The 27,292-nt window shown below is 41.6% G+C and overlaps 1 protein-coding gene across 2 annotated transcripts in view; it reads right to left on the bottom strand.

Moving 5' to 3' along the window:
- Positions 1–425: 425 nt before the first annotated feature.
- Positions 426–27,292, bottom strand: part of LOC126354701 (venom carboxylesterase-6-like) — a 201,424-nt gene continuing 174,557 nt past the window's right edge. For both annotated transcript variants that reach the window (XM_050004519.1, XM_050004518.1), the window contains exons 6-10: positions 23,359–23,515; positions 19,862–20,028; positions 15,022–15,166; positions 12,669–12,804; positions 426–905 (exon numbers count right to left, since the gene is read on the bottom strand). In XM_050004519.1, coding sequence (XP_049860476.1) covers positions 719–905; positions 12,669–12,804; positions 15,022–15,166; positions 19,862–20,028; positions 23,359–23,515 — 792 coding nt within the window. In that variant the 3' untranslated portion in view covers positions 426–718. The remainder of the gene's footprint in view (positions 906–12,668; positions 12,805–15,021; positions 15,167–19,861; positions 20,029–23,358; positions 23,516–27,292) is intronic.

Here is a 27,292-nt window from a genome sequence, read left to right as displayed (position 1 = left end):
TTTGAAAAAATCCATCGCTCCACATAATTATTGCACTGCTCCCAATACCAATCTGGGACAGTTATTAAAGACCCTCGGCACTTACATTGTAAGCGGTGGCAGAAGCCAACTCAGAAGGGGGCGAGGGGGAAAGGGCAGAGGTAGTGACGTCATAGGGTTTCGTCCCAAATGTAAATAAAGTGGGCCGGAGTCGTCATTATCAAAAATGGCTCTGAGCGCTATGGGACTTAACTTCTGAAGTCATCAGTCCCCTAGTACTTAGAACTACTTAAACCTAACTAACCTAAGGATATCACACACATCCATGCTCGAGGCAGGATTCGTACATCATTATGAATACTAATCACACTTACTAGAAATAAGCTGTTACATTTTTCAAATATTATAGTAAACTTATAAACTGACAGCTTTGTAAACTTATGAACTGACAGCTTTGGAACTGTTTATTTGTTTTTCGGTAAAAAAATCACAAACATTTTCACAGATGAAAAGCATTATACACAATACTGTTTGCAGTGTGAGTTGAATGTAATACGTAAAAAAAGTAGAAAAACAGGAAATACTATTCCATGAACATTTTCGTACAGTACTAAACGTTTTGTAGAAAGTAATTCGGTTAATGATCGCTCATTATCATATTTCATGTTACATGAACCGAAAAGTTTTGTGTTTTCTTAAATAACGAAGCATTAATACATAATGCCCATTTGAATCAACGTTAGAGTTCTTCCTTGGTAGCGCTGGATCGCTTTGTTTGCCAGAGAGGCAGCGACCTCCAGAAATCCATTCGCTCCTGGAAGAGACCTTTCTTCACTTCCAGCTGTTTTCCTATATCCAGGTACTCCAAATCACCATCTGATGTTACCCTTGGCCAATGCACAGGGTCGTTGTCTGGTGTGGGATTCCTGCAAAGTATGAAAAGCTTTATTAGCAAATAACGTTATAATAACAGATGGTTTGAAGCTATATCACGTAACTGTAGTAAAATGAATCTAAAACAAATAGGAAGAGTTGCATGCAACTACAGGTAGTGTCAAAACAACAATACGTCTAAGAAATTTTATCGTCACAGAAATCTACACTCCTGGAAATTGAAATAAGAACACCGTGAATTCATTGTCCCAGGAAGGGGAAACTTTATTGACACATTCCTGGGGTCAGATACATCACATGATCACACTGACAGAACCACAGGCACATAGACACAGGCAACAGAGCATGCACAATGTCGGCACTAGTACAGTGTATATCCACCTTTCGGAGCAATGCAGGCTGCTATTCTCCCATGGAGACGATCGTAGAGATGCTGGATGTAGTCCTGTGGAACGGCTTGCCATGCCATTTCCACCTGGCGCCTCAGTTGGACCAGCGTTCGTGCTGGACGTGCAGACCGCGTGAGACGACACTTCATCCAGTCCCAAACATGCTCAATGGGGGACAGATCCGGAGATCTTGCTGGCCAGGGTAGTTAACTTACACCTTCTAGAGCACGTTGGGTAACACGGGATACATGCGGACGTGCATTGTCCTGTTGGAACAGCAAGTTCCCTTGCCGGTCTAGGAATGGTAGAACGATGGGTTCGATGACGGTTTGGATGTACCGTGCACTATTCAGTGTCCCCTCGACGATCACCAGAGGTGTACGGCCAGTGTAGGAGATCGCTCCCCACACCATGATGCCGGGTGTTGGCCCTGTGTGCCTCGGTCATATACAGTCCTGATTGTGGCGCTCACCTGCACGGCGCCAAACACGCATACGACCATCATTGGCACCAAGGCAGAAGCGACTCTCATCGCTGAAGACGACACGTCTCCATTCGTCCCTCCAATCACGCCTGTCGCGACACCACTGGAGGCGGGCTGCACGATGTTGGGGCGTGAGCGGAAGACGGCCTAACGGTGTGCGGGACCGTAGCCCAGCTTCATGGAGACGGCTGCGAATGGTCCTCGCCGATACCCCAGGAGCAACAGTGTCCCTAATTTGCTGGGAAGTGGCGGTGCGGTCCCCTACGGCACTGTGTAGGATCCTACGGTCTTGGCGTGCATCCGTGCGTCGCTGCGGTCCGGTCCCAGGTCGACGGGCACGTGCACCTTCCGCCGACCACTGGCGACAACATCGATGTACTGTGGAGACCTCACGCCCCACGTGTTGAGCCATTCGGCGGTACGTGCACCCGGCCTCCCGCATGCCCACTATACGCCCTCGCTCAAAGTCCGTCAACTGCACATACGGTTCACGCCCACGCTGTCGTGGCATGCTACCAGTGTTAAAGACTGCGATGGAGCTCCGTATGCCACGGCAAACTGGCTGACACTGACGGCGGCGGTGCACAAATGCTGCGCAGCTAGCGCCATTCGATGGCCAACACAGCGGTTCCTGGTGTGTCCACTGTGCCGTGCATGTGATCATTGCTTGTATAGCCCTCTCGCAGTGTCCGGAGCAAGTATGGTGGTTCTGACACACCGGTGTCAATGTGTTCTTTTTTCCATTTCCAGGAGTGTAGATACTAAGGATGGACTCTTGATATTTTTAACCCTTTCTCACTAAGAATTACTTCCACGTACTTAGAGTCAACATGGGAACTTAATGACTTCAGGAAGGTGAAGATTTTCTTGATAAATATCTCTAAAGCTATCAGGTTATTTAACCAAGTAAAGAGTCGTATTTAAGCAACGTCTCATCAGGCTAGAGGTCCGATTAGTGCAAGAAGTGATCCTTAATCGAGTCTGAGCCACGCTTCTCCGTTTCTGAAGGAGGATTGTGCCGACCATTCGTATTACTTTGGAATACAGCGTCTTAATAAATAACATATTGTTTAGTAGTGGGGGCTCCCAGCATTGCGCCCTTTATATAGTTTAGAACGTTGTCTTTATTGCCTGCCTAGACCTTAGCAGGGACCGACCTAACTAATTTCTGTTGACGTATCACACCTTATAGAGTTTGTTGCAAATAACTGTCGTGGTTGATACTATTTTCTGTTACTTTTATTTGCACTGTCTCTTTGATTATAGACTTCCGTCATCCACTGACATGGCACAGAAGTGTTCTGAGAGCAACAAGGCACCGAACAGAACTGTTCCTCCAGTCTGCAGCCCCTACAAACCGATTCCTCTCCGCAAAGTTCATTAAGACGGCCACTGATTCGTCAGATGTAAAGCATCACATTATAAAAGTAGGTGACATTTCAGCCAGGTTTGACGAACAGGAAATTTATTGAAATGATTCTTCATGACGACACTGCCACTCGGTTAAGGGCAGGTGTATGTAAAATAGGTCAATAATGTTGAAATTTTGGTTCCCACCATTAAGGTTTTAGCGTGTTAGAAATGTTTATTAGTTTTCAGAGTTTAATTCGTGCAGTAGATGATTAAAATCCATCTTGTTTAAACCAATGTGCAAAGCCAACCCCCCCCCCCCCCTTTTCTACCTGATTCTGTCCTCGTCTGGCATATTATGTTTATGTATTTCCATCAGAGGAGACATCTGTGGAATATAAAAGACTGCAAAGCGATTCATTATTATTTATGAAGTAAATGCACAGCTGGTTGAACACAAGACATGAACGAAAGCTTTATAACATCATTCGGAAAAGATTCCCAAGGACAACGTATTGTCCATCTACTGTTTTTAATACGAATATTTTCTCATATGTTGCATGTACTGTCTTCAATAGTGTTAACTCTGGAAGAATCAGGATCTCTTTATGAGACTAGAATTTTACGTAGTTTCCTTTACTGAGAAACTACTGAAGGAGACTGTTGGTGTGCATATTTCTGGTTCTGAAACGACACTGAAGGATACGGACAAAAAGGCAATTCAGTAGAATAGGATATACATGAAGACCAAAAAGAGAAAAATGTACGATCATGGCCAACAGTAAGGTACTTGTTTCTGGCATAAATACTAATAAAATCTTTTTTCTCCTTTCCTGTAACATACATTTTTGAGTGTATAAGGAATAGTTTCGTCTCAATTAATGCCCATAAATATGTGAAATTTACTACAGACTTCCTATATCCAATAACACAGCTTCCTGTAGTACGGAACGTTTCAAAGTGTATTACTGAGAAGTTTATTTAAATTTTGCTGAAATAAAAACTGCTATATGTCACACGACCAGGGGGAGAATTATCGCTCAGTCAAATTAACAGCTCATGCATTCAAGTTGCTGACAAGAACAATTTACAGAGGAATCAAAAAGAACGTTAAGGATGTGTTGGATGACCGTCAGATTGCCTGCAGGAAATGTAAAGGCACGAGAGAGGCAGTCCTGACGCTGCAGTTAATAATGGAAACAAGACTAAAGAAAAATAAAGACGCGTTCATAGGATCTGTCAACCTGGAGAAAGCGTCCGACAATATAAAATGGTGTAAGATGTTCGAAATTCTGAGAAAAGTAGGGGATAAGCTATAGGAAAAAAAGTAAATTATACAATATGTACAAGAACCAAGAGGAAACAATAAGAGTGCAAGACCAAGAACGAAGTGATCGGGTTAAAAAGAGTGTAAGAGAGTGGTGTAATTTTTCGTCCCCTAGTGATCAATCTGCACATCGAAGAAGCAATGACACTAACAAAAGGAAAAATTCAAGGTGACAAGATACCAATATTAAGATGCGCTGATGACACTGTCATCTTCTGTGAAAGTGGTTAAGAATTACAGGATTTGCTGAATAGAATGAACTGTCTAATAAGTAAAAAATATGGTTTGAGAATAAACCGAAGAAAGACGAAAGTAATGATTAATAGCAAAAATGAGAACACCGAGAAACTTTAACTCGCAATTGGCGATCACGAAGTATATGAAGTTAAGAATTTTGTTATCCAGGCAAGGAGAACTTCAAAAGCAGACTATCACTGCAAAAAGGGCATTCATGACCAAGAGAAGTCTAACAGTATTAAACATAGGTCTCAATTTAAAGAAAAAATTTCTGAGACCGTAAGTATGTAGCACAGCATTGTATGCTAGTGAAGCATGGACTCTGGGAAAACCGGAAAATATGAGAATCGAAGAATCTGAGATTTGATGCTTCTGAAGAGCGTTGAAAGTGAGGTAACTGGTAAGGTAAGGAATGAGGAGCTTCTCTGGAGAATCGGCGGGTAAAAGAATTCATGGAAAACACTGATAAGAAGAAGGAGCAGGGTAATAGGACATCTGTTAACACATCATGGAATAGCCTCCATTCGTACTATAGGGAGCTGTAGATGGTAAAAACTATAGAGGAAGACAGAGATTGGAATACACTCAGCAAATAATTGGGTTGCAAGTGCTTCTCAGAGATGAGAAGACTGACAAGAAGAGGAATTCGTAGCAGGCACAATCACACCACATAGTAAATTAATGTGTTGGAGAAGTATCCTGCAACGACCTGATCAAATTAATTGACAAAAACGTTGAGAAGGTCCAGACTATAGCTAATAATATAATTATAATGTGCAAAACATGTGGTTCACTTGTCATTCAAACTGTAAAATTTACATTAGCTTATACGTACTCGTGTATTTTCCCATACTTCCTCCTTCAATAATCACAAAATTATCGACAGAATAAGAACTTTTTCGAGAGCGTCAATAATAAATCAGATTGTCATATTGCAAGAATTACCCTTGCATCACCTGAAAAGATTCAGAGAACATTATAGAAAGTGTCTGATACAATACAATGCTTTGATTTCTCACTCGTTAGGAATATTTGGTCCAGTAAAACATTATCACCCCCCCCCCTCTCCGACAAGCCACACCACCCCTTCCTTCCCCAGGAACCACGGACTTTCCCGCTGTGGGATGGCTTGCATGCGTTAACAATGCTGATAGCGGTCAGCTAACTTATGGTTTGTTAAGAGGATCAGTAGCCTTCACAGTTATACTTTAAAAACTGCATGGATAAGTGGCCTTATAACATATGCCTACGTGGTAGATAAGAAGGGAATAGAAGCTTTCGAAATGTGGTGCTACAGAAGAACGCTGAAGATTAGATGGTAGATCTCATAAGTAATGAGGGGGTATTGAACAGAATTGGAGAGAAGATAAATTTGTGGCACACCTTGACTAGAAAAAGGGATCGGTTGGTAGGGCAAATTCTGAGGCATCAAGGGATCACCAGTTTTGTGTTTGAGGGCAGCGTGGAGGGTAAAAATCGTAGAGAGGGACCAAGAGATGAATACACTAAACAGATTCAGAAGAATGTAGGTTGCAGTAGGTACTCTGAGATGAAGAAGCTTCCACAGGATAAAGTAGCAAGGAGAGCTACATCAAACCAGTCTCTAGACTGAAGACCACAACAACAACATAAGCCTTGCTATGTTCAAATTGCGGACGACTTAAAGCAGCGGGGAAATATAGTCGGTATGTTTCTCGAACAGGTACAGCTCTATTGTACGGTGTAATGATGATGGCATCCGCCTGAATATTATACACTCGAATGTTAAATAGTCTCCCTCTGCCGAACGCGGACTTTTTGAGTGTTGTCGTCAGTCCAAAACAAAGTTTACGTATTTTGAATAAGGAATGTTACATCTTTTAAGCGGATGTGTTGGTTAACGAGCGCGAACACGGCGAGAGAACGGGAGATGTTGAACTTACATACCATAGTAGTCAGTAATGCTTGGTGGCCGTAATAATAGGATTTCTGATCAGGAAATACCCAATTATGAAAACAGAACTAAATATTTTTATTGCAGAAGCAGGTCTCACTATGAACAATTTAATAATTGCTAACAGGTTGAGAGTCAAGAAGGAAGGTGCATGTGGAAGAAACGTGGAGACACCGGAAGATCTAAGATGGATTATTTAACGTTGAAGCCGTGATTTAGAAACAGTATTATAAATTGCAGAACATTCCAAGAGCAAATGTTGACAGTGTCCAAAATTTATTATTTATGAAATTTAATTTAAAACTGAAGAAACTGCGATAGGATTTGAGACTAGATTAAAGTGAAAAAAAGTACACGCTGTTGGCAGTTTCAGAGTGAGCGGTAGACAATGATTGTTTGAAACATGGGAAAGGAACAGATACAAGACGAATAGGTGAGAGATGAAATTGCCAAGGTAGTGGAGGAAAATGTAGACCAGAGGGCGATGCCAAAGAACTACTTGAAAATCTTACGAATTCTGTTATTGACATAAGGAGAAATAATAAAAATGTTTCAAATGAATGAGGCATAAGGGAATACACATATCTGAACAACAAATTGACAGGTAGTGCAAAATAACTTCAGGAATGTCTAGAGGAAAATATAAAGTAACGTAGGTGTGTATGAATGTCGGAAAGGTAGATAAGTTGTGTAGGGGAACTGAAGAAACTTTCTTGCATGTACATCTACCTACAAGTTCAGCAAACAATCGTACAGTGCATGGTGGGGGGTACCACATACCACTTCTAGTCATTTCCTTTCTTGTTACAATCGCAAACGGAACAAGGGAAATACGATTGTGTCTAAGCCTCAGTACGCGCCCTAGAATCTCTCATTTTATCTTTGTGGTCCTTTAGCGGAATAAACCTTGGCAGTAGTAGAGCCGTTCTGCAACTGGCATCAAATGCCAGTTTTCTAAACTTCCCTCATGTGTCTAGCGAAAAGAACGTAGTTTTCCTCCAGGGATTTCCAACTGAGTTCACGAAGTACCTCCATAATGCTTCAGTACCGATCGAACCTACCGTAACCAACCACGCAGTACGCCTCTGAACTGCTTCGTTGTTTTGATTTAATCCAAACTGATGGGGATCCCAATTTCTCGAGCGGTATTCAGGGATGGGTTGTTTACTGTTCTTTACGTCGGCTCCTTTACAGATGAACTACACTTTCTCCAGATTCGCCTTCGCTACTACCAATCTGCCGTCGTCGTTCCATTTTATATTGCTTGGCAACATTACGCCTAGATATGTAATCTATGTGGCTCTTATGCAGCACACTGCTACTAATGTATATGAAGTTTGAAGGATGTTTCTCCTACTCATCTGGATTGACTTACATTGTTATACATTTAGAGCAACTAGGAATGCAGTTTGTCATCCTTTATCCTCCTACAATCACTGTACGACGTCACGTTCTCGTACAACACAGCATCACCAGCAAACAGACGTAAATTGCTACTCACACTGTCCGTCAGGTTATTTACGTATGCAGAGAATAATATGAGTCCTATCACACTTACCTTGGGCACTCCAACGATAACGACGTTTCTGATGAAGAACTCCTTTTAGGACAACGTACTGAGTGTTATAGCCACGAGCGACTGGCGAGCGGTGCGCAGGAGAGAATAGAGACGTGAAGCTGTCAGTAGGGGGTGCCGCTAGAGGTATCGCTAACAATGAACAGACAGGACAAACCAACAATAGGGGACGACAGACACTGCAACCGACCAGGACATAACACGGAGAGTGGCGCACTCCATGGCGAGGCTCGCGGAGCAGATGGTAAAGCCTAAAAGTTAAATACACATATGGAAGGGGTGGTCAAGGAAAGGTACTTTATGAAAATATTATGCAAAAGAAAGAGGAAATAGACAAGGAAGAGAGAAAAATTAGACACTGCATGAAAGCCAACGTCAAATAAGGCGTATAGAATAGACAACTTGCTGCTAAAATTACTGAAATCCTTGGAAAAACCAACGATGACAATAACATCCGTTTTGATATGAAAGACATATAGATGGTCAAAATGCCAGCAGACTTCAAGAAGAATGTAAGAATCCACTTGCAAACAAGGCAGGTCACTAAATTATCACTCTAATAAATCACAGTTTCTAAATAAAAACACGAATTACAAAAAGAAAAATGAACTACTTTTAGAAACCAACCTTGTGGAAGATCTGTTGGAATTTTAGAGAAATGAAGGAATACCCGAAACTCTTGCCAATAGAATTACAACAACGTTTGACCGTTTTCAATGCTATGTAGGCCTTGAAACTCAGGAAGTGTTGCGGGTAATATACACGGAAAGAACGATTAACTACTACTTGCGCAGAAATCATATTATGAGTCGAAGAGCGTGTGTAGGAGGGAGTAACTGAGAAACGAGTGACATGGAAAGGTAGTCTGTCGCTCTGTCACTCATTAGTAAAGGAAGCCGAGACGAACTGAGTCATGAATCGAAATTCAGGTAGAGGAAATAAAAACAATAAGATAACCCGCTGACATTGTCATTCTGCCAGAGTTGGAAAGAGCCTGGCAGATCAGTGTAACGGAATGGGTTGGATCTTGAAAATACATTAAAGGCAAAGATCAATGAATGTGAAACAAGGGAAGTGGATTGTAGCGGAATTAAATTGAGTCACAGTATGGGAATTAATCTGGGAAATCGGAGGGTAAATGTAGAATCGAGTTTTGCCATTTGGCCAGCAAAATAAGATGGCCAAAGCAAAGTAAATATAAAATACAGACAGCCCGTAGCAAGAAAACATTTCAGGAAAAAAGAATTTGTTGGGACTAAATACTAATTTGAGTTTCAAGACGTATTTTCTGAAAGTTTTTTTCAACAGTGTAGGCTTATATGAAAGTGAAGCGTTGATGGTAAATCCCACTTACAAAAGGAAAATAGAAGACTTAGAAAGTAGGTGTTATGGAAGTGTTGAATAGTGTGGCAATGCACAACCTAATTTGTTGGCTTGACTCATTGTGATAGGTGTGGGATCGGTTGTGCACCGTCGCTTTAAAGTCCATACATTTAACAAAGACCCAATTTTTAAACCATGTTTATTAAATGAAGAAGTCATCGAAAAAGCATTGGATAAAATCTGAAGTATTACTGAGATACGAGGAACTAGATATTTATAGTTTAAATCACTAATCGCTGCTAAACGTGTTTGAAAAGTTCCGTAAGACAGTTCTAGAGACTTGTAAGTATCCATTCGAATTCATAAAAGTAAGTTTTTCACGTACGAGAACGATGACGTCACATGAAAAGCGAATTCAAACGAAAAACAGTTTTAAAAAATTAATGAGATAGTAGTGTGTGTAGGGCGTCGAATACCAAAACAAGTGAGAGCTAAGTTCATTTAACAGCACATTAATGCACGAAGTCAAAAGCAAATGTTTTAAGGCGAAATCGGCAGTTTCCACTGTCAGTGGCGAAATAAACTAAAGTTCGTTACTTAGAGTAACAACTGCGAAAAATATGCAATTTGTTCATTATACATGAAAATAAATCTCTGCATCAAATAATTAGAGTTCACAGTTATCTTTAGTCCTGTGAAGGAGGGGTCCTTGAAGTCTCGCAAATTCAACCACCGAAAACGCAGCAATATATATAAATTTTAGATTCGTAACTTTCGCTGAGTAATTTTTCCAAGCCCAGAGAAATGTTAAAGGTTTAACGTACACGTGGCTGCTTGGCTGCACAGCCTCTCGACAAAAACATTCTCACTAACAACGACAAAAGCCAACCAACAAAAGATCTTATGTGCCTAATGCTTGCCTATAAATGCTTTCTGCAACGGCATGCACTACTGAATCCAATACAGACACTTTAATAATGGCCTCCATTCAAATATAAAGCTAATTATATCAACAAAGAATACAGGGAATACTGCTGTGGTCTTTTGCGAGCTGTCATTAAAATATCAACGCAGTATTAAACTACGAGGGTTTGCTGAATAGTAATGCCTTCGAATTTTTTATGTGCAAATTTTAAAGCTTTTTAAATAAAACAAACTTCATTACCATCTGCATCCTTATTTATTATGGCTACATATTTTTTTGACAACATAACAATTCTGGTGACATACACATCTCTCCCAACGAGAAACCAATTTTTTAATACTGTCTCTGTAGAATGTTTGACTACGTTGACCGAGGCACATCACCTCTGCTTGCACTGTTTCAACAGTATCAAAGTGAAGTCCTTGAAGTTCTGGAAAGAGGTGAAAATTTGATGGGACCAAGTCGGGAGTATGTAGGATGATCGATGACAGTCAATCCAAGGCCTCGGATTGTTGCGGGCGTCGCAGCACTGCTATGTGGTCTGGCATTGTATTGCTCATGGAGGCGTGTTCAGTGTGTGGACGACGTTTTAGAATTCGTAGTTTCAGTTTTATGATGGTCTCGCTGTTTGAAATGATGACCTGTACAGTTTCTCGTGATAAGCCACACTCATCTGAGGGCTGTTTCGGTCCGACCATTTCGTCTCACGTGTTCATCAACCCGATTCCGATGACTGGCACCTGCCGGTGTAAGCGGTAGTTCATTCCGAGCATTGTCACACGCGCTAAGATTAGCTCCATCGTTTTCTTCATTACTCGCAGCCCTCTAGCGGCACAGGGTTGTAACTTGAGTCAGCAAAGCGGAAAAGTCGACTCAGTTGTATGAATGTCATGTAACACTTCAACCGATATTGATAAACGGAATAAAAAATTCTAAGGCATTACTTTTCAGCATGTCCTTGTAATTACTCATAAAGTTTATACCATCATCTGATCTTGTTACGTAAGACAACTTCACGTAAATTTATACGAGTAAATCAATATCTAGTCATAAATTGCACTTACTTATCCACTAGGAAAATTAGGTAAGGATTTGGAAAACTAATACTGCCTTACTATTAGGTGTAACCGTGCAGGATCTGTGCTAATAGTATGCTCGCATATTAACATTTAATAAACTCGTCTGCAATTCTTGTGTGTGTGTTTGTGTGTGTGTGTGTGTGTGTGTGTGTGTGTGTGTGTGCGCGCACAATACACAAACTTTTTTTTTTGTTTGGGGAGGAAGGGGTTGTGTGGTTGAAGTCGTTCGTTCTGACAGTTAAAATTTTAGAAATTAAGCACTGTTTACCGAAGTTATGTTACATAAAGATATGTAATACTCGTAATATGTAGTGCTATACGAAGGCATCGAGGCAAAACCTGTGCTGCGGATGTACGGCGCACTTGTCACTACTAAAAGTTTTTAAAATATTTCATGCGACGGGTTTAGGGACTTGTAAAATACCTATACGAGTTCATGAACATAAGCTACCCACAGTAGACTGATGGTCTTTAACCCTGAATTGTTGTGCGTTGTTTACAACTCTGTAAATTTTTGAAGGAGTACAGGGATCAATCAGGTGTTGCACACGCCGCATTTATACTTATGTAAAATAAACAATATATCAGCACACAGTAGCCATACTGTGTTGAAGAATTTCTTTCCATCAACCATGTCATGCCCACCATTACATCAGTTTCCAGGGAACAGCAAATCAGCAATAATGCAATACCACTGGTGTGTTACGACCGCGTGGATGATGACGCAACTAACGAGATTTAAACTCGGAGAAACATTTGTAATAGGCATTTTTATGTTCAGCGGTACATTCTACCGAAAGCTACATTAGGCAAAGGTCAAACATTGCTTTTCCATTTGAATTCACGAAAGTCAGCAGCAAACGTTATAAGTCCAAAGGAGCAGAACCTCACTGCGAGTGCCAACGTAAACTAAAATTCATCACTATGAATAACCATTGTGAAAAGCATGCTACATGTGCATTACACACAATCAATTCTGACAGTTAATTTCGTGGTGAAGTACACTATGCTTCAGCAAAATATCCTTTTGCCAAGTTGGCCTATTTATTAAATACTCACCAGGTCTTAGTGAAGTCTGCACAAAGCTTTGTAATGATTTTAACGTCTTCACAGTCTTTCTCGGGCATTTCACCAGATGTTGGTCTTATTTATTAAGTCTAATACATACTCACCCAGTTTTAGCGAAGTCTGTCCAGAGCTTGGTTATGGTTTTAACCATTTCGTAGTCCTCCTTGGGCATGTCACCAGATGTTGGATAGTAAGGATTATTCGAAAATAAGTAAAACAGATCGTCTCCGTGGGCCACTCCTGCAACACAGAAGATCACTCTATCACAGAACATTTATAATTCAATTTTTCAGCCTGTAATTGCATTCTGACTTCTACACTAGTGTTCGAAGAGCTTACGATAACACTGATGAAAATGGTGCGCCCTAGATACCGATAGAGCCCTATGGATTGTAACTCTCACAGATGTCGTTCATAGGCGGGTTTCAGACTTGCTCAAAACTGTACAGGTCATCCGATTCCCAGCTTGCCTTTCTTAAATATGAAAAACTGACAACACTGATCGAAAAGTGGTTCGTTCGGAATCTTTGTAATTATTCAGCACCTTTATCATTGTGTTGCTTCACATAACAGAACACACATGCTGTTCCTTTTAATCTGGTCTCTCTCCTGACGACAACTAGGTCAACTGCAGTCACCCGCTCACTCCATCTTCTGTCTACAACCTTCGCTTCCCGTTCAGCCTCGATCAATGTGGACGGAGTGAAATGCCACGGTGGTTAGCACACTTGACTCGCATTCGGGTCAAATTGGCGACAGGACATTCACATTCACTTAGGTTTCCCGTTACGTCCCTAAATCATGCCACGCAAAGGCCGGTATGCTTCATTCGAAAGGGCACAGTCGATTTCCTTCTCCATTCTTGGCACAATTTGAGCTTGTGCTGCGTTTCTAATGACCCCGATGTCGACCGGACATTACAGCCAATTTTCCTTCCATCCATCCTTCAATCGTTGTACTACAGATTATTATTGATTATTATCACTAATCAAGGCGATGCATAAGTATCAGCAAGACATCAAACACTGCGGGAAACATTACGACACTTTACATAGTGCTCCTGAATAGTTTAGAATGGTCGAAAGAGAGTAAACCTCAAAAAAGAGCTATCACTTTAAATTAGCCAAAACTTAAACTATGCAACGAATGAGCGCGTAATTATTATACTGAGAAGAGTCGATTGCACCCACAACGTACCAAGTTAGCCTTAACATCGGTGCATTGTTTAGCAATAACGTTCTCGCGCCTGTTATAATCGTTTATAATCGTTAGTTTCTTATTCTTTCTATTCCTTTACTTCAACAACAATTTTGTGCCAGCGTACGCATGTAGAAGTCTATCGTTGTGCTACAGGATAGTATTGATCATTATCGCTAATCATGGCAGTGCATGAGTTAAGTATCAGCAAGACGTCGCACAATGTGGGAAGCATTGCGACACCCTACATAGTGCTTCTGAATAGTTTACAATTGTCATTGAGAGGGTAAAACAAAAAAAAAGAAAAACTTTCACTTTAAAGTAGCCAAAACGTAAAATAAGCGCGTAATTATTGTATAGAGAAGAGTGAGTTTCACACACAATGTACCAAGTTAGCCTTAACGTCAGTGCATTGTTTACCAATCAAGAACTCTTGCCTCTTATAATGGTTTGTTTCTTATTTGTGATATTAATTTACATCAACAACAATTTCCTGCCAACTTACCCTATGTGGCAGATAATTGCAGTACAAACATAGCAAATATTTCATGGTTCTCTATTTATTAACACTATTAAGAAGATATCTGATTATCAAAGATTGAAAATTAGTAAAATTTCAATGTCACTGCCATATATTTCAAGATTTACCTTATGCTTTCCATTGTAAAACTATCACTCGTATGTTGACGATGGTGGTTATGCACATTTAGTCTACAGTTAGTTAAACATATAAATAATGAATTATGTGCCTCAGTGCAGCATGAATAGGACTGTGATAACAGTTAAAATTCTGAGACAGGCTGAGCTGATTTAAAAAAAATAAAAACCGAGAGAACAGATTTGTTGCACTCCCGCACCCTTCATAAAGACCGAAGTTTTCCCTTGTATTTTATTTCATCTGGCATTCGGTATGATTAATGGCCTCAAACAAACAAATTATTTTTAATAAATACATCTGTGATTTGAGGTAAAGTCTGCAAATTTTTTTTAATTCTTAGGATATCTGTTTCTTCATACCTATGAAACTGTTCCTTTATTTTCTCCGGTCATGAATTTTACATTAATTCTCTCTCGTGAAGAGTATAAATTCCTTGTTATTTAGAAAAACACCTTTTTGCACAATATTACAGGTCTAACCATTGAGGAAGACATAAAAATATAGTTTTAGACTGTACAGAGCACTTAAAAGGAGTAAATGAGACCTCTAGCGACTATTCACTTTATTCATTTCACTACTGAAAAATTTCACGGGACTCTTACCCAGATCCAGATCACCACCTCCAAGGTATTTTGTCATTCTGTATTTTCCCTTGTATGAAAGAAGGTAGTAGTACACAGGCGCCGTATCCTTGTACTTCCTGATAGCCTCTTCCCCATTCCAGATAAATAATCCATCAGTGTATAACTAGAAAGAGAAACATGGAAATTATTTGTATGGCAGATCATTCCATAAAGTTCAGCAGCGAAAAAAACAAAATACTTTTACAGAACAATGTCGGTCACTTTTATTGACACATGCATTAATACAAAAATTTGATAGTTTAAGCGAGTAAAATTACACAATAAAAAGGTGAGAAATTTAGTCTTGTAGTGACAGTAACTTATGGTAGTATTACATGTATCCGATAGGTAACAGTTGCTTCGTAAAATACAATCTATATCTACATCTACATGATCACTCTGCAATTCACAGTTAAGTTCCTGGCAGAGGGTTCATCGAACCACCTCGAAGCTCTTTTTCTACCTTTCCACTCTCAGAAAGCGACTGGAGAAAATGAGCACCAAAATCTTTCCGTGCGAGCTCTGGAGAAAATGAGCACCAAAATCTTTCCGTGAGAGCTCTGATTTCCTTTATTTTATTATGATGATCGTTTCTCTCTATGCACGTGGGAGCCAACAAAATATTTTCACACTCTCAGCAGAAAGTAGGTGATTGAAATGTCAAGAGAAGATCCCGCCGCAGCGTAAATCGCCTTCGTTTTAATGACTGCCACCCCAGTTCGTGTATCACATCCGTAGCAATTATCCCCTCCCCCTCCTTATTGCGCGATAATACAAAACGAGCTGCCATTCTTTTAACTTTTCCGACGTTCTCCGTCAATCCCATCTGATGCGGATCCCACATCGCAGCAGTAGTTCTCCAAAAGAGGACGGACAAGCGTAGTGTAATGAGTATCTTTAGTAAACCTACTACATTTTCTAAGTTTTCTGCCAATAAGTAGCAGTCTTTGGTTTCCTTACCCCACAATATTATTTATGTCATTGTTCCATTTAAGTTATTCGGTCATTGTAAACCCTAAGTACTTAGTTCAATTTACAGCACTTAGATTTGTGTGATATATCGTGTAACTGAATTTAGCGGATTATTTTTGGTGGTCATGTAGATGACTTGACACTTTCCATGATTTAGAGTCAGTTGCCACATTTTGCACCGTACAGATGTCTTGTCTTCATCTTTTCGCAGCTTGTTTTGATCATCTGACGACATTACATGACGGTAAATGACAGCATAATCTATAAACCATCTAAGACAGCATCTCAGATTGTCTGCTTAATCGTTTATAGAGATCAGAAACAACAGAGGCCCTATAACACTTCTTTGACGACCGGCAGATATTACGTCTGTTTTACTCGATGACTCTCCGTCAGTTATTACGAACTATGACCATTCTAACATGAAATCACAATCCTGTCACACAAATGAGACACCACTCTTTAGACACGCAATTTAATTAGAAGTTACTTTTGAGAAACGGTGTCAAAAGTCTCCTAAAAATCTAAAATTATGGAATCAATTTGACATCCAATGTCCAAGTTCTTTGAATTTAAACCACATCTGTTCTACGCTTATACAGTCACAAAAAAACGATTGGAGTCCGACTCTCAAGAAAGGCGCCAAGAGCATTTTTGTCTCGTTTTTTAAATAGATAAATTTTTCGTATACTTGTGGTGGGTTTGGATGGTACAGTAGTCGGTCTAGCTACAACATCCTTGTGGTCACTGCTGCTTATTTGTTAGGGTTATTTGTTGCTGAGATGTCAAGTTTGTTTTCTCAAGCATTTACACTCCTAAGACAGTTGTTCAAAACAATTTTCTGACAAGGCAGTTTAGATTTCAGACGACGTTTTGTGCCTACCTCCGACTTTAAACCCATATTTTCGTCAACATATCGATGGCATATTGAAATCACCACAAAATTTAATTGTATGTGTGAAGTACCTGTTTGAAATGATACTAAAATTTTCTTCGAACTGTTGAGGAACTGTATCATTTGAGTCGGGAGGTCGGTAAAAGGGACCAATTATTATTCGGATTTTCATGTATACCCTCTACCCTTACTAACTAACAAGAACTGTCAATTTCAATTTCACTGCAAGGTAAACTCCTTCTGACAGCAATAAATACTCCACTACCAACTGTATTTCATCTATTCTTACTGAACACCGTTAGTTCCTTTGTAAAAATTTCGGCTAAACTTATTTCCGGCTGAAGCCAGCTTCCCGTGACTAAATATAGAATGAAAGATATTTGTGACTTAACGAACTATAAAGTGAACTAGATTGTTATTGCACCTAATTAGGAAAAGAACTGATTTCATTCTTACTGATAACACGAAATAGTTGTTTCTTGGGACGGTAGCCATTAGTACCCAACTGTACATGAGGAGAAAATTAAACCTCGAAGTGTACATCAAAAGACTGTAAATATAAACGAAAAGCTATCTGCAACAGTGGCGCCTGAGTGCGATACACTTAATCCAATGTAAATGTCTCACATTAAGTGAAATGTATCATTGGTCCGTATCCATCAACGCTTTTGACTCGTGATTATGGCTGGTTCAAAAATGGCTCTGAGCACTATGGCACAGACATCTGAGGTCATCAGTCCCCTAGAACTTAGCACTACTTAAACGTATCTAACCCAAGGACGTCACACACAGCAATGCCCGAGGCGGGATTCGAACTTGCGACCGTAGCGGTCGCGCGGTTCCAGACTGTAGCGCCTAGAACCGCTCGGCCACGGCGACCGGCCATTACGGCTGGTGTTCTAAGGAGAAAATGTCAGCGTTCTTTTCTAGACACTGCATGACTTCTTAGTGATGGTGCTATATAAATTTCGTTCACAATCCCATACACGGAAATATTTAGGCCAAGGGACTTAAAATTCACCTACAGTCAGCTGTCATGGTGCATGCTGTCGACTTCTGTAAGTAGTAGACATTTTTGTGGTCCATTGCACGATTCCAGATAAGATTAACGCTTCAGTCGTGCCTTTTGTTGACAGTAATAGAGTGACACAATCTACATCTACATTCACACTCAGCAAGCCACCCAACGGTGTGTGGCGCAGGGCACTTTACGTACCACTGTCATTACCTCCCTTTTCTGTTCCAGTCGCGGGAAGAACGACTGTCTGAAAACCTCCGTGCACTCGAATCTCTCTAATTTTACATTCGTGATCTCCTCGGGAGGTATAAGTAGGGGGAAGCAGTATATTCGATACCTCATCCAGAAACGCACCCTCTCGAAACATAGCGAACAAGCTACACCACGATGCAGAGCGCCTCTCTTGCAGAGTCTGCCACTTGAGTTTGCTAAACATCTCCGTAACGCTATCACGGTTACCAAATAACCCTGTGACGAAACGCGCCGCTCTTCTCTGGATCTTCTCTATCTCCTCCGTCAACCCGATCTGGTACGGATTCCACATTGATGATCAATACTCAAGTATAGGTCGAACGAGTGTTTTGTAAGCCATCTCCTTTGTTGATGGACTACATTTTGTAAGGACTCTCCCAATGAATCTCAACCTGGTACCCGCCTTACCAACAATTAATTTTATATGATCATTCCATTTCAAATCGTTCCGCACGCATACTCCCAGATATTTAACAGAAGTAACTGCGACCAATGTTTGTTCCGCTATCATATAATCACACAATAAAGGATCCTTCTTTCTATGTATTCGCAATACATTACATTTGTCTATGTTAAGGGTCAGTTGCCTCTCCCTACACCAAGTGCCTATCCGCTGCAGATCTTCCTGCATTTCGCTACAATTTCTCTGTATACTACAGCATCATTCGCGAAAAGCCGCATGGAACTTCCGACACTATCTACTAGGTCATTTATATATATTGTGAAAAGCAATGGTCCCATAACACTCCCCTGTGGCACACCAGAGGTTACTTTAACGTCTGTAGACGTCTCTCCATTGATAACAACATGCTGTGTTCTGTTTGCTAAAAACTCTTCGATCTAGCCGCACAGCTGGTCTGATATTCCGTAGGCTCTTACTTTGGTTATCAGGCGACAGTGCGGAACTGTATCGAAGTCTTCCGGAAGTCTAGGAAAATAGCATCTACCTGGGAGCCTGTATCTAATAATTTCTGGGGCTCATAAAGAAATAAAGCGAGTTGGGTCTCACACGATCGCTGTTTCCGGAATCCATGTTGATTCCTACAGAGTAGATTCTGGGTTTCCAAAAACGACATGATACTCGAGCAAAGAACATGTTTTAAAATTGTACAACAGATCGACGTCAGAGATATAGATCTATAGTTCTGCGCATCTGCTCGACGACCCTTTTTGAAGACTGGGACTACCTGTGCTCTTTTCCAATCATTTGGAACCTTCCGTTCCTCTAGAGACTTGCGGTACACGGCTCTTAGAAGGGGGGCAAGTTCTTTCGCGTACTCTGTGTAGAATCGAATTGGTATTCCGTCAGGTCCAGTGGACTTTCCTCTGTTGAGTGATTTCAGTTGCTTTTCTATTCCGCTCCTGATTTGCCAATCGCGACAGACGGCCCGCCATGTCACACTCTGCCAACGGCGGCAGGTGGTTGCGGTGTAGAGGGGCGGGGCGTGACGTCAGCACACCGCTCTGCCGGCCGTTCTTATTCTTTTTCCTTGGCAGTACTCGGTATTGAACCTGGGTCTTCCACATAGGAATCAGATATGCTGACCACTAATCTATAGAGGCGGAATAATGTAGTGGGTAGCATGATGTACACATAAGTGATAGAGAAAATACGAGATTCTTAATCTTAAAATTAATTTTAGCCGGAATACAGACAGTACATTCAGTTTGAGAATATTTACTTCACTGAGTTTGCTGACTGAAACTTCACCGTTTGAGAAGTAGAAATCCTTAATCTTCTTAGTGACGAAATCAGCCTCTGGCTCTCCGTCATACGATAAACTCAAGGGAAACAGCCTTTCTCCGTCCTGTGTCAAATCTTCCAGTAGCTGTTTATTTGGTATGCAAGCTGAAATGTAGAGCAGTTTTTGATGAAAAGTTATTCAATGGCGTATAGCATACATTCGTCAGTATTTGTAGGGAATCATAAGGCTACGTCATTTCGCTAGTGACATGTGAAAATTGTCTCTACTTTAACTGAGTACAGAACTGATGTACTATACTAATGACCACTTAATTTAGAGACAGACACTTAGTAGCGTGTTACAATTAGTTTCTCCTCCATGGCACCTGCTTTCAGTCGTGGCACGGGTTCCACTATACTGCTCAAGCTTTGCTCTTACCAGCTGAGTTAACCAAGGCAGGGTAGCTCAGGTGGTGAGATCAGTTTCTACGAAAATCAGGCTCCAGGTTGAAATCCCTGACCAACGCACTGTTTTAATCTGCTTGGAATCTTGAATCTGCTTTTTCTTTTTCTGATGATATTTTACCGTTTACTCTAATGTTGACAGAGATCGAAATGGAAAAGAAAAACTTGTGTTAAAATACTGAAGTGTTAGAAAATATATATATATATATATAACACTTCAGTATTTTAACACTTAAGTGTATATATATGTGTGTGTGTGTGTGTGTGTGTGTGTGTGTGTATATATAATACTGAAGTGTTAGAATATATATATATATATATATATATTTTAACACTTAAGTTATATATATAGCTATTCCTATTTGGTGAGTTATGTTTTTAGGACGGATGAGATTAGAAAAGATGGATTCGTATAGCTGAAAATGGCAACACATCATGAAATAGTATTCAGTGCGATCAAATTCGATAAAGACACATTATGTGGTTACTGAATTTATTGTAATCGCATTACAGCTGGAGCAAATATTTCGTAAACAGAGAGAAAAACGAAATTAAAGTCTGAACATATTACAGATATCAGTATATTTCTAACCAAAAACAAACATCACAAAGTACACTCGTGATCCAAAAGATTATGACAACTGTCCACCACGAGAACAAACGCCAGCTGGTGACGCGGCTAGTATTGTGTTCAAGCGTAGCAGAACCGTTTGAAAAACACTATGTGATCAAAAGTATCCGGACACACCCAAAATCATACGTTTTGCCATTAGGTGCGTTGTGCTGCCACCTGCTGCCAAGTACTCCATACCAGCGACGTCAGTAACCATTAGACATCGTGAGAAAGCAGAACAAGGCGCTCCGCGAAATTCACGGGCATCGAAGTGGTCAGGTGATTTGCTGTTTACGTCATACGTCTTTACGCGAAATTTCCACACTCCTAAACATCGCTAGGTCCATTGTTTCCGATGTGATAGTGAAGTGGAAACGTGAAGGGACACCTACAGCACATAAGCGTACAGGCCGACCTCATCTGTTGACTGACAGAGACCGCCAACAATTGAAGAGGGTCGTAATATGTAATAGGCAGACATCTATCCAGACCATCACACAGGAATTCCAGATTGCATCGTGATCCACTGCAAGCGCTATGACAGTCGAGCGGGACGTGAAAAAACTTGCATTTCATGGTCGAGCGGCTGCTCATAAGCCACACTTCACGTCGGTAAATGCCAAACGACACGGCGCTTGGTGTAAGGAGCGTAAGCGTTGGACGATTGAACAGTGGAACAACGTTGTGTGGAGTAACGAATCACCGTACACAATGTGACGATCCGACTGGCAGGATGTGGGTATGGCGTTTTCCCGGTGAACGTCATCTGCCAGCGTGTATTGCGCCAATAGTAAAATTCGGAGGCGATGGTGTTATGGTGCGGTTGTGATTTTCAAGGATTTTTGCGTCGCGCTATCACTGCACAGGCCTACATTGATGTTTTAAGCACCTTATTGCTTCCCACTGTTGAAGAGCAATTTGGGGATGGCGGTTGCATCTTTCATCACGATCAAGCGCTTGTTCATAGAGCACGGCCTGTGGTGGAGAGGTTACCCTGCAATAACATCCCTGTAATGGACTGGCCTGCACAGAGTCCTGACCTGAATCCTATGGAACACCTCTGGGATGTTTTGGAACGCCGACTTCGTGCCAGGCCTCACCGACCGACATCGGTACCTCTACTCAGTGCAGCACTCCGTGAAGATTGGGTACCCTTCCCCAAGAAACCTTCCAGCACCTGAGTGCAGGTACGCCTGCAAGAGTAGCAGCTGTATCAAGGCTGAGGGTGGGCCAACACCATATTGATTTACAGCATAACCTATGGATGGCGCAACGAAATTGTAAGACATTTTCAGCCAGGTGTCTGGATGCTTTTGATCACGTAGTGTATCATTCTAGTGACGATGTGGGCTGCAAAGGGGAAAAGTTTCTGCCACTTTGACAAAACGTGTCACCTGGTCGGATATCGGATATCACACCAGGTCGGTTGCCATCTCCGGATACACCACCATCCTAACGAACGGCTGTTCGAAACATACATCGTGCCATGTATCGACAGTGACAGGTTTGACAGTGTTATGCCATGAGGACATTGATATGGGATCCCATGGGAGTTGGTGTAATAATCGAAGGCAACATGACAGCTCAGAACGACAAGACATTTTGTCACAGTCCATTAGCATCCTACGATACTTGATTTCTTTCCCGATGGCGACAGCATCTTCCGCCAGGATAACTGTCTGTGTCACAGTGGTTTGACCAGCATGATTGTGTATCCACGCTGATGTCTTGGCCACTCAGTTTACCTGACGTAAATCTGGTAGACAACGCCAGAGACGCTGGCGGACGCTTGGTCCGTGACACAGATCGCCAATCCGCAGTTTACGGAAATTGCATGATCTGTACGTACATACCTCGTATCACACAGCTCTGGAAAACTACCGACGACTCTTTCGAATCCATGGAATTCAGAATCGCTGATTGACTTTGTTCCATATACAGTATTAAAAGAGTGTTCATAACTTTGTGGCCCATCTGTGAATAACAAAGGGCAAAACGTTCTCACAACTTATTATGAAATGGAGTGTGTAGTTCGAGGATTTTCTTACAAATAACACAATGTTCCACTGACCCGTTAAATTTGAAAACATATGCTAATTTTTGTGCTACAGGAAATGAGACGTTAAACCATCTTCTAATGTTTAGTTTCTAACTTTTCAGCTATCGAAAATATGAAAAAACAAAAAGTGACGTGCCGAAATGAGTGAGTAATACAGGTTTTATTTTTATTCTCATCACTAATATATCTTCGTTGTGGCAATTTTTAACGTTTCCATTGTCGGCGTAAGTAAAATAGTTTGTATGGTGTCTGCATTGAAGGCACTGTCAAAATATTCACCTCGACGAAATTATTAGTATTATATACGCTAAGCCTTCCAGAACCATCACCGAGTCAACCTTTAAATATGAAACCTTACCCGCTGCAAACAGGTACCCTTCGTCCTGGTTGGCACCTGTCATCCATGGAATTGCTGTATGAGGCTCCAGTTCACGTGGATGTTTGGGCAGAAACGAACCGTCTCCTTCACCTTCTATAGCTGGTCGGAAAGGTATGAGTGGGCTGAAGAACCATTCCTAAAACAAAGAAACTAACGTTATTTAGGTTTGCATCGTTTAGAGGTTCGTCGAAACTGTAATAGAAATTCAGATGCAATAATAAGTGACCTGCTTTGCTATTTGGTCCTGCAGCCAGTGGGCATTGATTTGCATATTTCTAACTGTTATTGGAATTGGTGAAACGCCGCGAGTAATGGGGTTAATTGGTAGTGGCACTACATCAGTACTGTGCGGATAAGTCGAGAATTTGGGTATGACGGGAGATATGCTAGGACATTCCGTGCAGTTGCGATCGCCATTGTGCCGCGCTGGATTAGCCGAGCCGTCTAGGGCGCTGCAGTCATGGACTGTACGGTTGGTCCCGGCGGAGTTTGGAATCCACCCTCGAGCATGGGTATGTGTGTGTTTGTCCGTAGGATAATTTAGGTTAAGTAGTGTGTCAGCTTAGGGACTGATAACCTTAGCAGTTAAGTCCCATAAGATTTCACACACATTTGAACATTTTGATAGCCCATTGTGTCTGGATGGTTCAGTGGTCGGACGGCTTTTGGCGGCCGTGGCGAGGGACCTCCAGCGTGTGCTGTGTGCTGCGGTCTGAATGGTTCAAATGGCTGTGAGCACTATGGGACTTAACTTTTGTGGTCAACAGTCCCCTAGAACTTAGAACTACTTAAACCTAACTAACCTAAGGACATCACACACATCCATGCCCAAGGCAGGATTCGAACCTGCGACCGTAGCGGTCGCGCGGTTCCAGACTGTAGCGCCTAGAACCGCTTGGCCACGCTGGCCGGATCACTGCGGTCTGCTGCGCCCGATGCAGTACCGAGCAAGGTGGCGCAGTGGTTAGACACTGGACTCGCATTCGGGAGGACGACGGTTCAATCCCGCGTCCGGCCATCCTGATTTAGGTTTTCCGTGATTTCCCTAAATCACTCCAGGCAAATGCCGGCATGTTTCCTCTGAAAGGGCACCCCCGACTTCCTTCCCCATCCTTCCCTAATCCGATGAGATCGATAACCTCGCTGTCTGGTCTCCCTCCCCGAAACCAACCAACCTGATGCAGTAGGTAGCTGCGTTATTTGACACTCTTGATGGATTAATATTAGAAGGAGAGATGGATCAGCCTAATAGAAGAGAAACGTTGAAATTTGTATTTTGATCAGAAAGTTCAGAGACCGAATTCGTTCGAAATTGAGACATGGCTAGAGGAAGTTGTGAAAATTTCGTTTGAGGATATCATAGGTATTCATTCACCTTTCAGTTGTCAGCAGCATTGTGTACGTAAAGCTTAAAAACACAGAATCGTGTGAGACAATTGCACAATCTAGCGGCGGAACTGAGCCGTACGCTTTCCCAACTAGACGTTTTCGTGAACTTCGCTGTCTATCTGTATTTGGTTTCCTGCTCTTGTCGCGGTTACGTCTTGGTTCTTCTTCCTTTTGCGTGTGGCAGCAGCGATGTGTATCGATATTTGGTGCATATAGTTTCCGACACGAGGGTCTGGAGTGAGTCGGTCGGTTGTTGCGGACGAGGGAAGTTCTCCGCGCGGTGCAGTCGGCTTGGGCCGCTGGCAGGCCGTGCGCAGTGTCGGAGCGTGTGTGGAGCTGTCCGATCGTTCTAGCTTCGTGGTTCGCTGACTCAGGACGTCAAAGTTGAGTGGTTTCAACGCTTATTCATGTTGTGGTGGTTCGCTTCTGTGGTTTGCGATTGGGGAGGATTTCCGATGAGCAACACTGAGTGGTTCTACTGCATGAGATGTAGCCGCCATGCGGTGCAATTAACTATTTTGGTCGAGTACAATTTGAGTGCGCCAGTGGAATTTTCTGTCTTGTGGCCGTTAGTGCTCTGGTTACCTGCCCTGGGCACTGATGTAAATTCAGGCAGTGTTCTTTTGAGCAGGTTAACTATCCCCGTGTTTCAAATTCAAATGTACCAGCGGAATTTTCTGCCTAGTGGCCGTTAGTGTTCTGGTTACCTGCCCTGGCCACTAACGTAATTTCAGGCAGCGTCCATTCCTCACCTGTTGTCGCTATCCAACATGGTGTGTAATTTTGGCAGCTGATACATACATGATTGTGGATTATCGCGTTCGTAACATTTCCGGTTGAGGTTCTCATGTACTGACTGACGGGAAGCAAGTTGTTGTGTCGGTCGGTCCGTTGCTGCCCCCTGGTTGGGTTCCGACGGATCAAGTATAGTTGGGCTTACCACCTGTCTCACCTAAGTGAACTAGGGCAGACCGACCTCGCTGGACGTCTTCTGAGTGCCACCGGTGTTTAATTTTCTATTGTCAGATATTTTAAACTTTAGGCTTATGGTTATTGTTTGTTTCTTAAAATTCTGGAAATTAATTTTAAATTTATCTTTCAAGCTTAAACACTGAGGCCTTCTGCCTTATAAAGATTATGATAATATATTCTGAAGTATTGAACTTTAATTGTGGCTCTCAGCCATTTGTGTTGCACCTTGTATACGTTTCCTTTTGGGTTTAAAATTATTTTATTGCTACCTTAATTAAATTTAGATTAAAAAAAACATTTCTTGTTGTCCTTCTGCCTCTAAATATCAATGCTAATAGAGTCTAAAATTTTGGAAATTAATTGTGGCCCTCAGCCATTTGTACTGCACTTTGCGTATGTTGTTTTTTGAATTATTTTATTGCTATCGTAATTGGATTTTGGATCTTGTTAAGATTTCTTGTTGGAGGCCTTCAGTTGTGAAAGAGTTTCTAAATTACGAGGGCTACCCACAAAGTACATTACGTTTTGGAATTAAAAATAAATAAAGTATTGGAATTTTTTTTATTATATACAGATGAAAGCCACACTTAAATACTACTTTTCTACATAGTTGCCATTTAAATTAAGGCACTTATCGTAGCGATGGACGAGCTTGGAAATTCCTTCGTCGTAAAATTCGGCCGCCTGCGCCTTCAACCACGTGGTTACCTCTTCTTGAAGCTGTGCGTCGTCATCAAAACGCTGCATAGCCAACCACTTCTTCATTGCTGGGAATAAGGGGAAGTCGGTCGGTGTCATGTCGGTACTGTACGGCGGATGAGGAAACAACTCCCACTTAAAAGATTCGAGAACTTCACGAGTGGCATTTGCCGTGTGGGCCCGGGCGTTGTCGTGAATCAGCAAGATCTTTGAGCCCAACTTTCCCCTGCGCTTGTCCTGTATTGCTCTTCTGAGGTTGTGCAGAGTTTGTCAATACCTTTGAGAGTTTGTTGTAGTGCCTCTTTCTAGGAAATCCACAAAAATCACACCTTTTCTGTCCCAAAAGAGGTGACCTCGTGGTTGAAGGCGCAGGCGGCCGAATTTTACGACGAAGGAATTTTCCAAGCTCGTCCATCGCTACGATAAGTGCCTTAATTTAAATGGCAACTATGTAGAAAAGCAGTATTTAACTGTGGCTTTCATCTATATATAATTTAAACAAATTCACTACTTTATTTATTTTTAATTCCAAAACGTACAATAAATGAAGCAGAAACTGACTTCAACCCTTGGCTCTTTCCACAGTCTTATTACCTGTTCTGCCCAGCGGGTTTAGCCGGCGTTTCAGGAACATTTAAGTTCTAACATCATGATGGCAATATTAGTGAAGTTTGTGTTATGCACGCTGGATTTAGATTAAGGATTGTCCGTATCTTTGACCTGCCATTTGAAATCACCGCTGAGCAGATCAATTCAGTGATAGCTCCTTATGGGAGAATAGTCAGTAATTTTGCAGAAATGTGGTCTCCTGCTCACAGGTTCCCCCTCTTGAATGGTATCAGGCAATTGCGAG

Source organism: Schistocerca gregaria, chromosome 3, assembly GCF_023897955.1.
Source record: "Schistocerca gregaria isolate iqSchGreg1 chromosome 3, iqSchGreg1.2, whole genome shotgun sequence".
Lineage (NCBI taxonomy): Eukaryota > Metazoa > Arthropoda > Insecta > Orthoptera > Acrididae > Schistocerca > Schistocerca gregaria.
The sequence above is the reverse complement of the archived record's forward strand: the minus strand, read 5'-3'. Positions and strand labels throughout refer to the sequence as shown.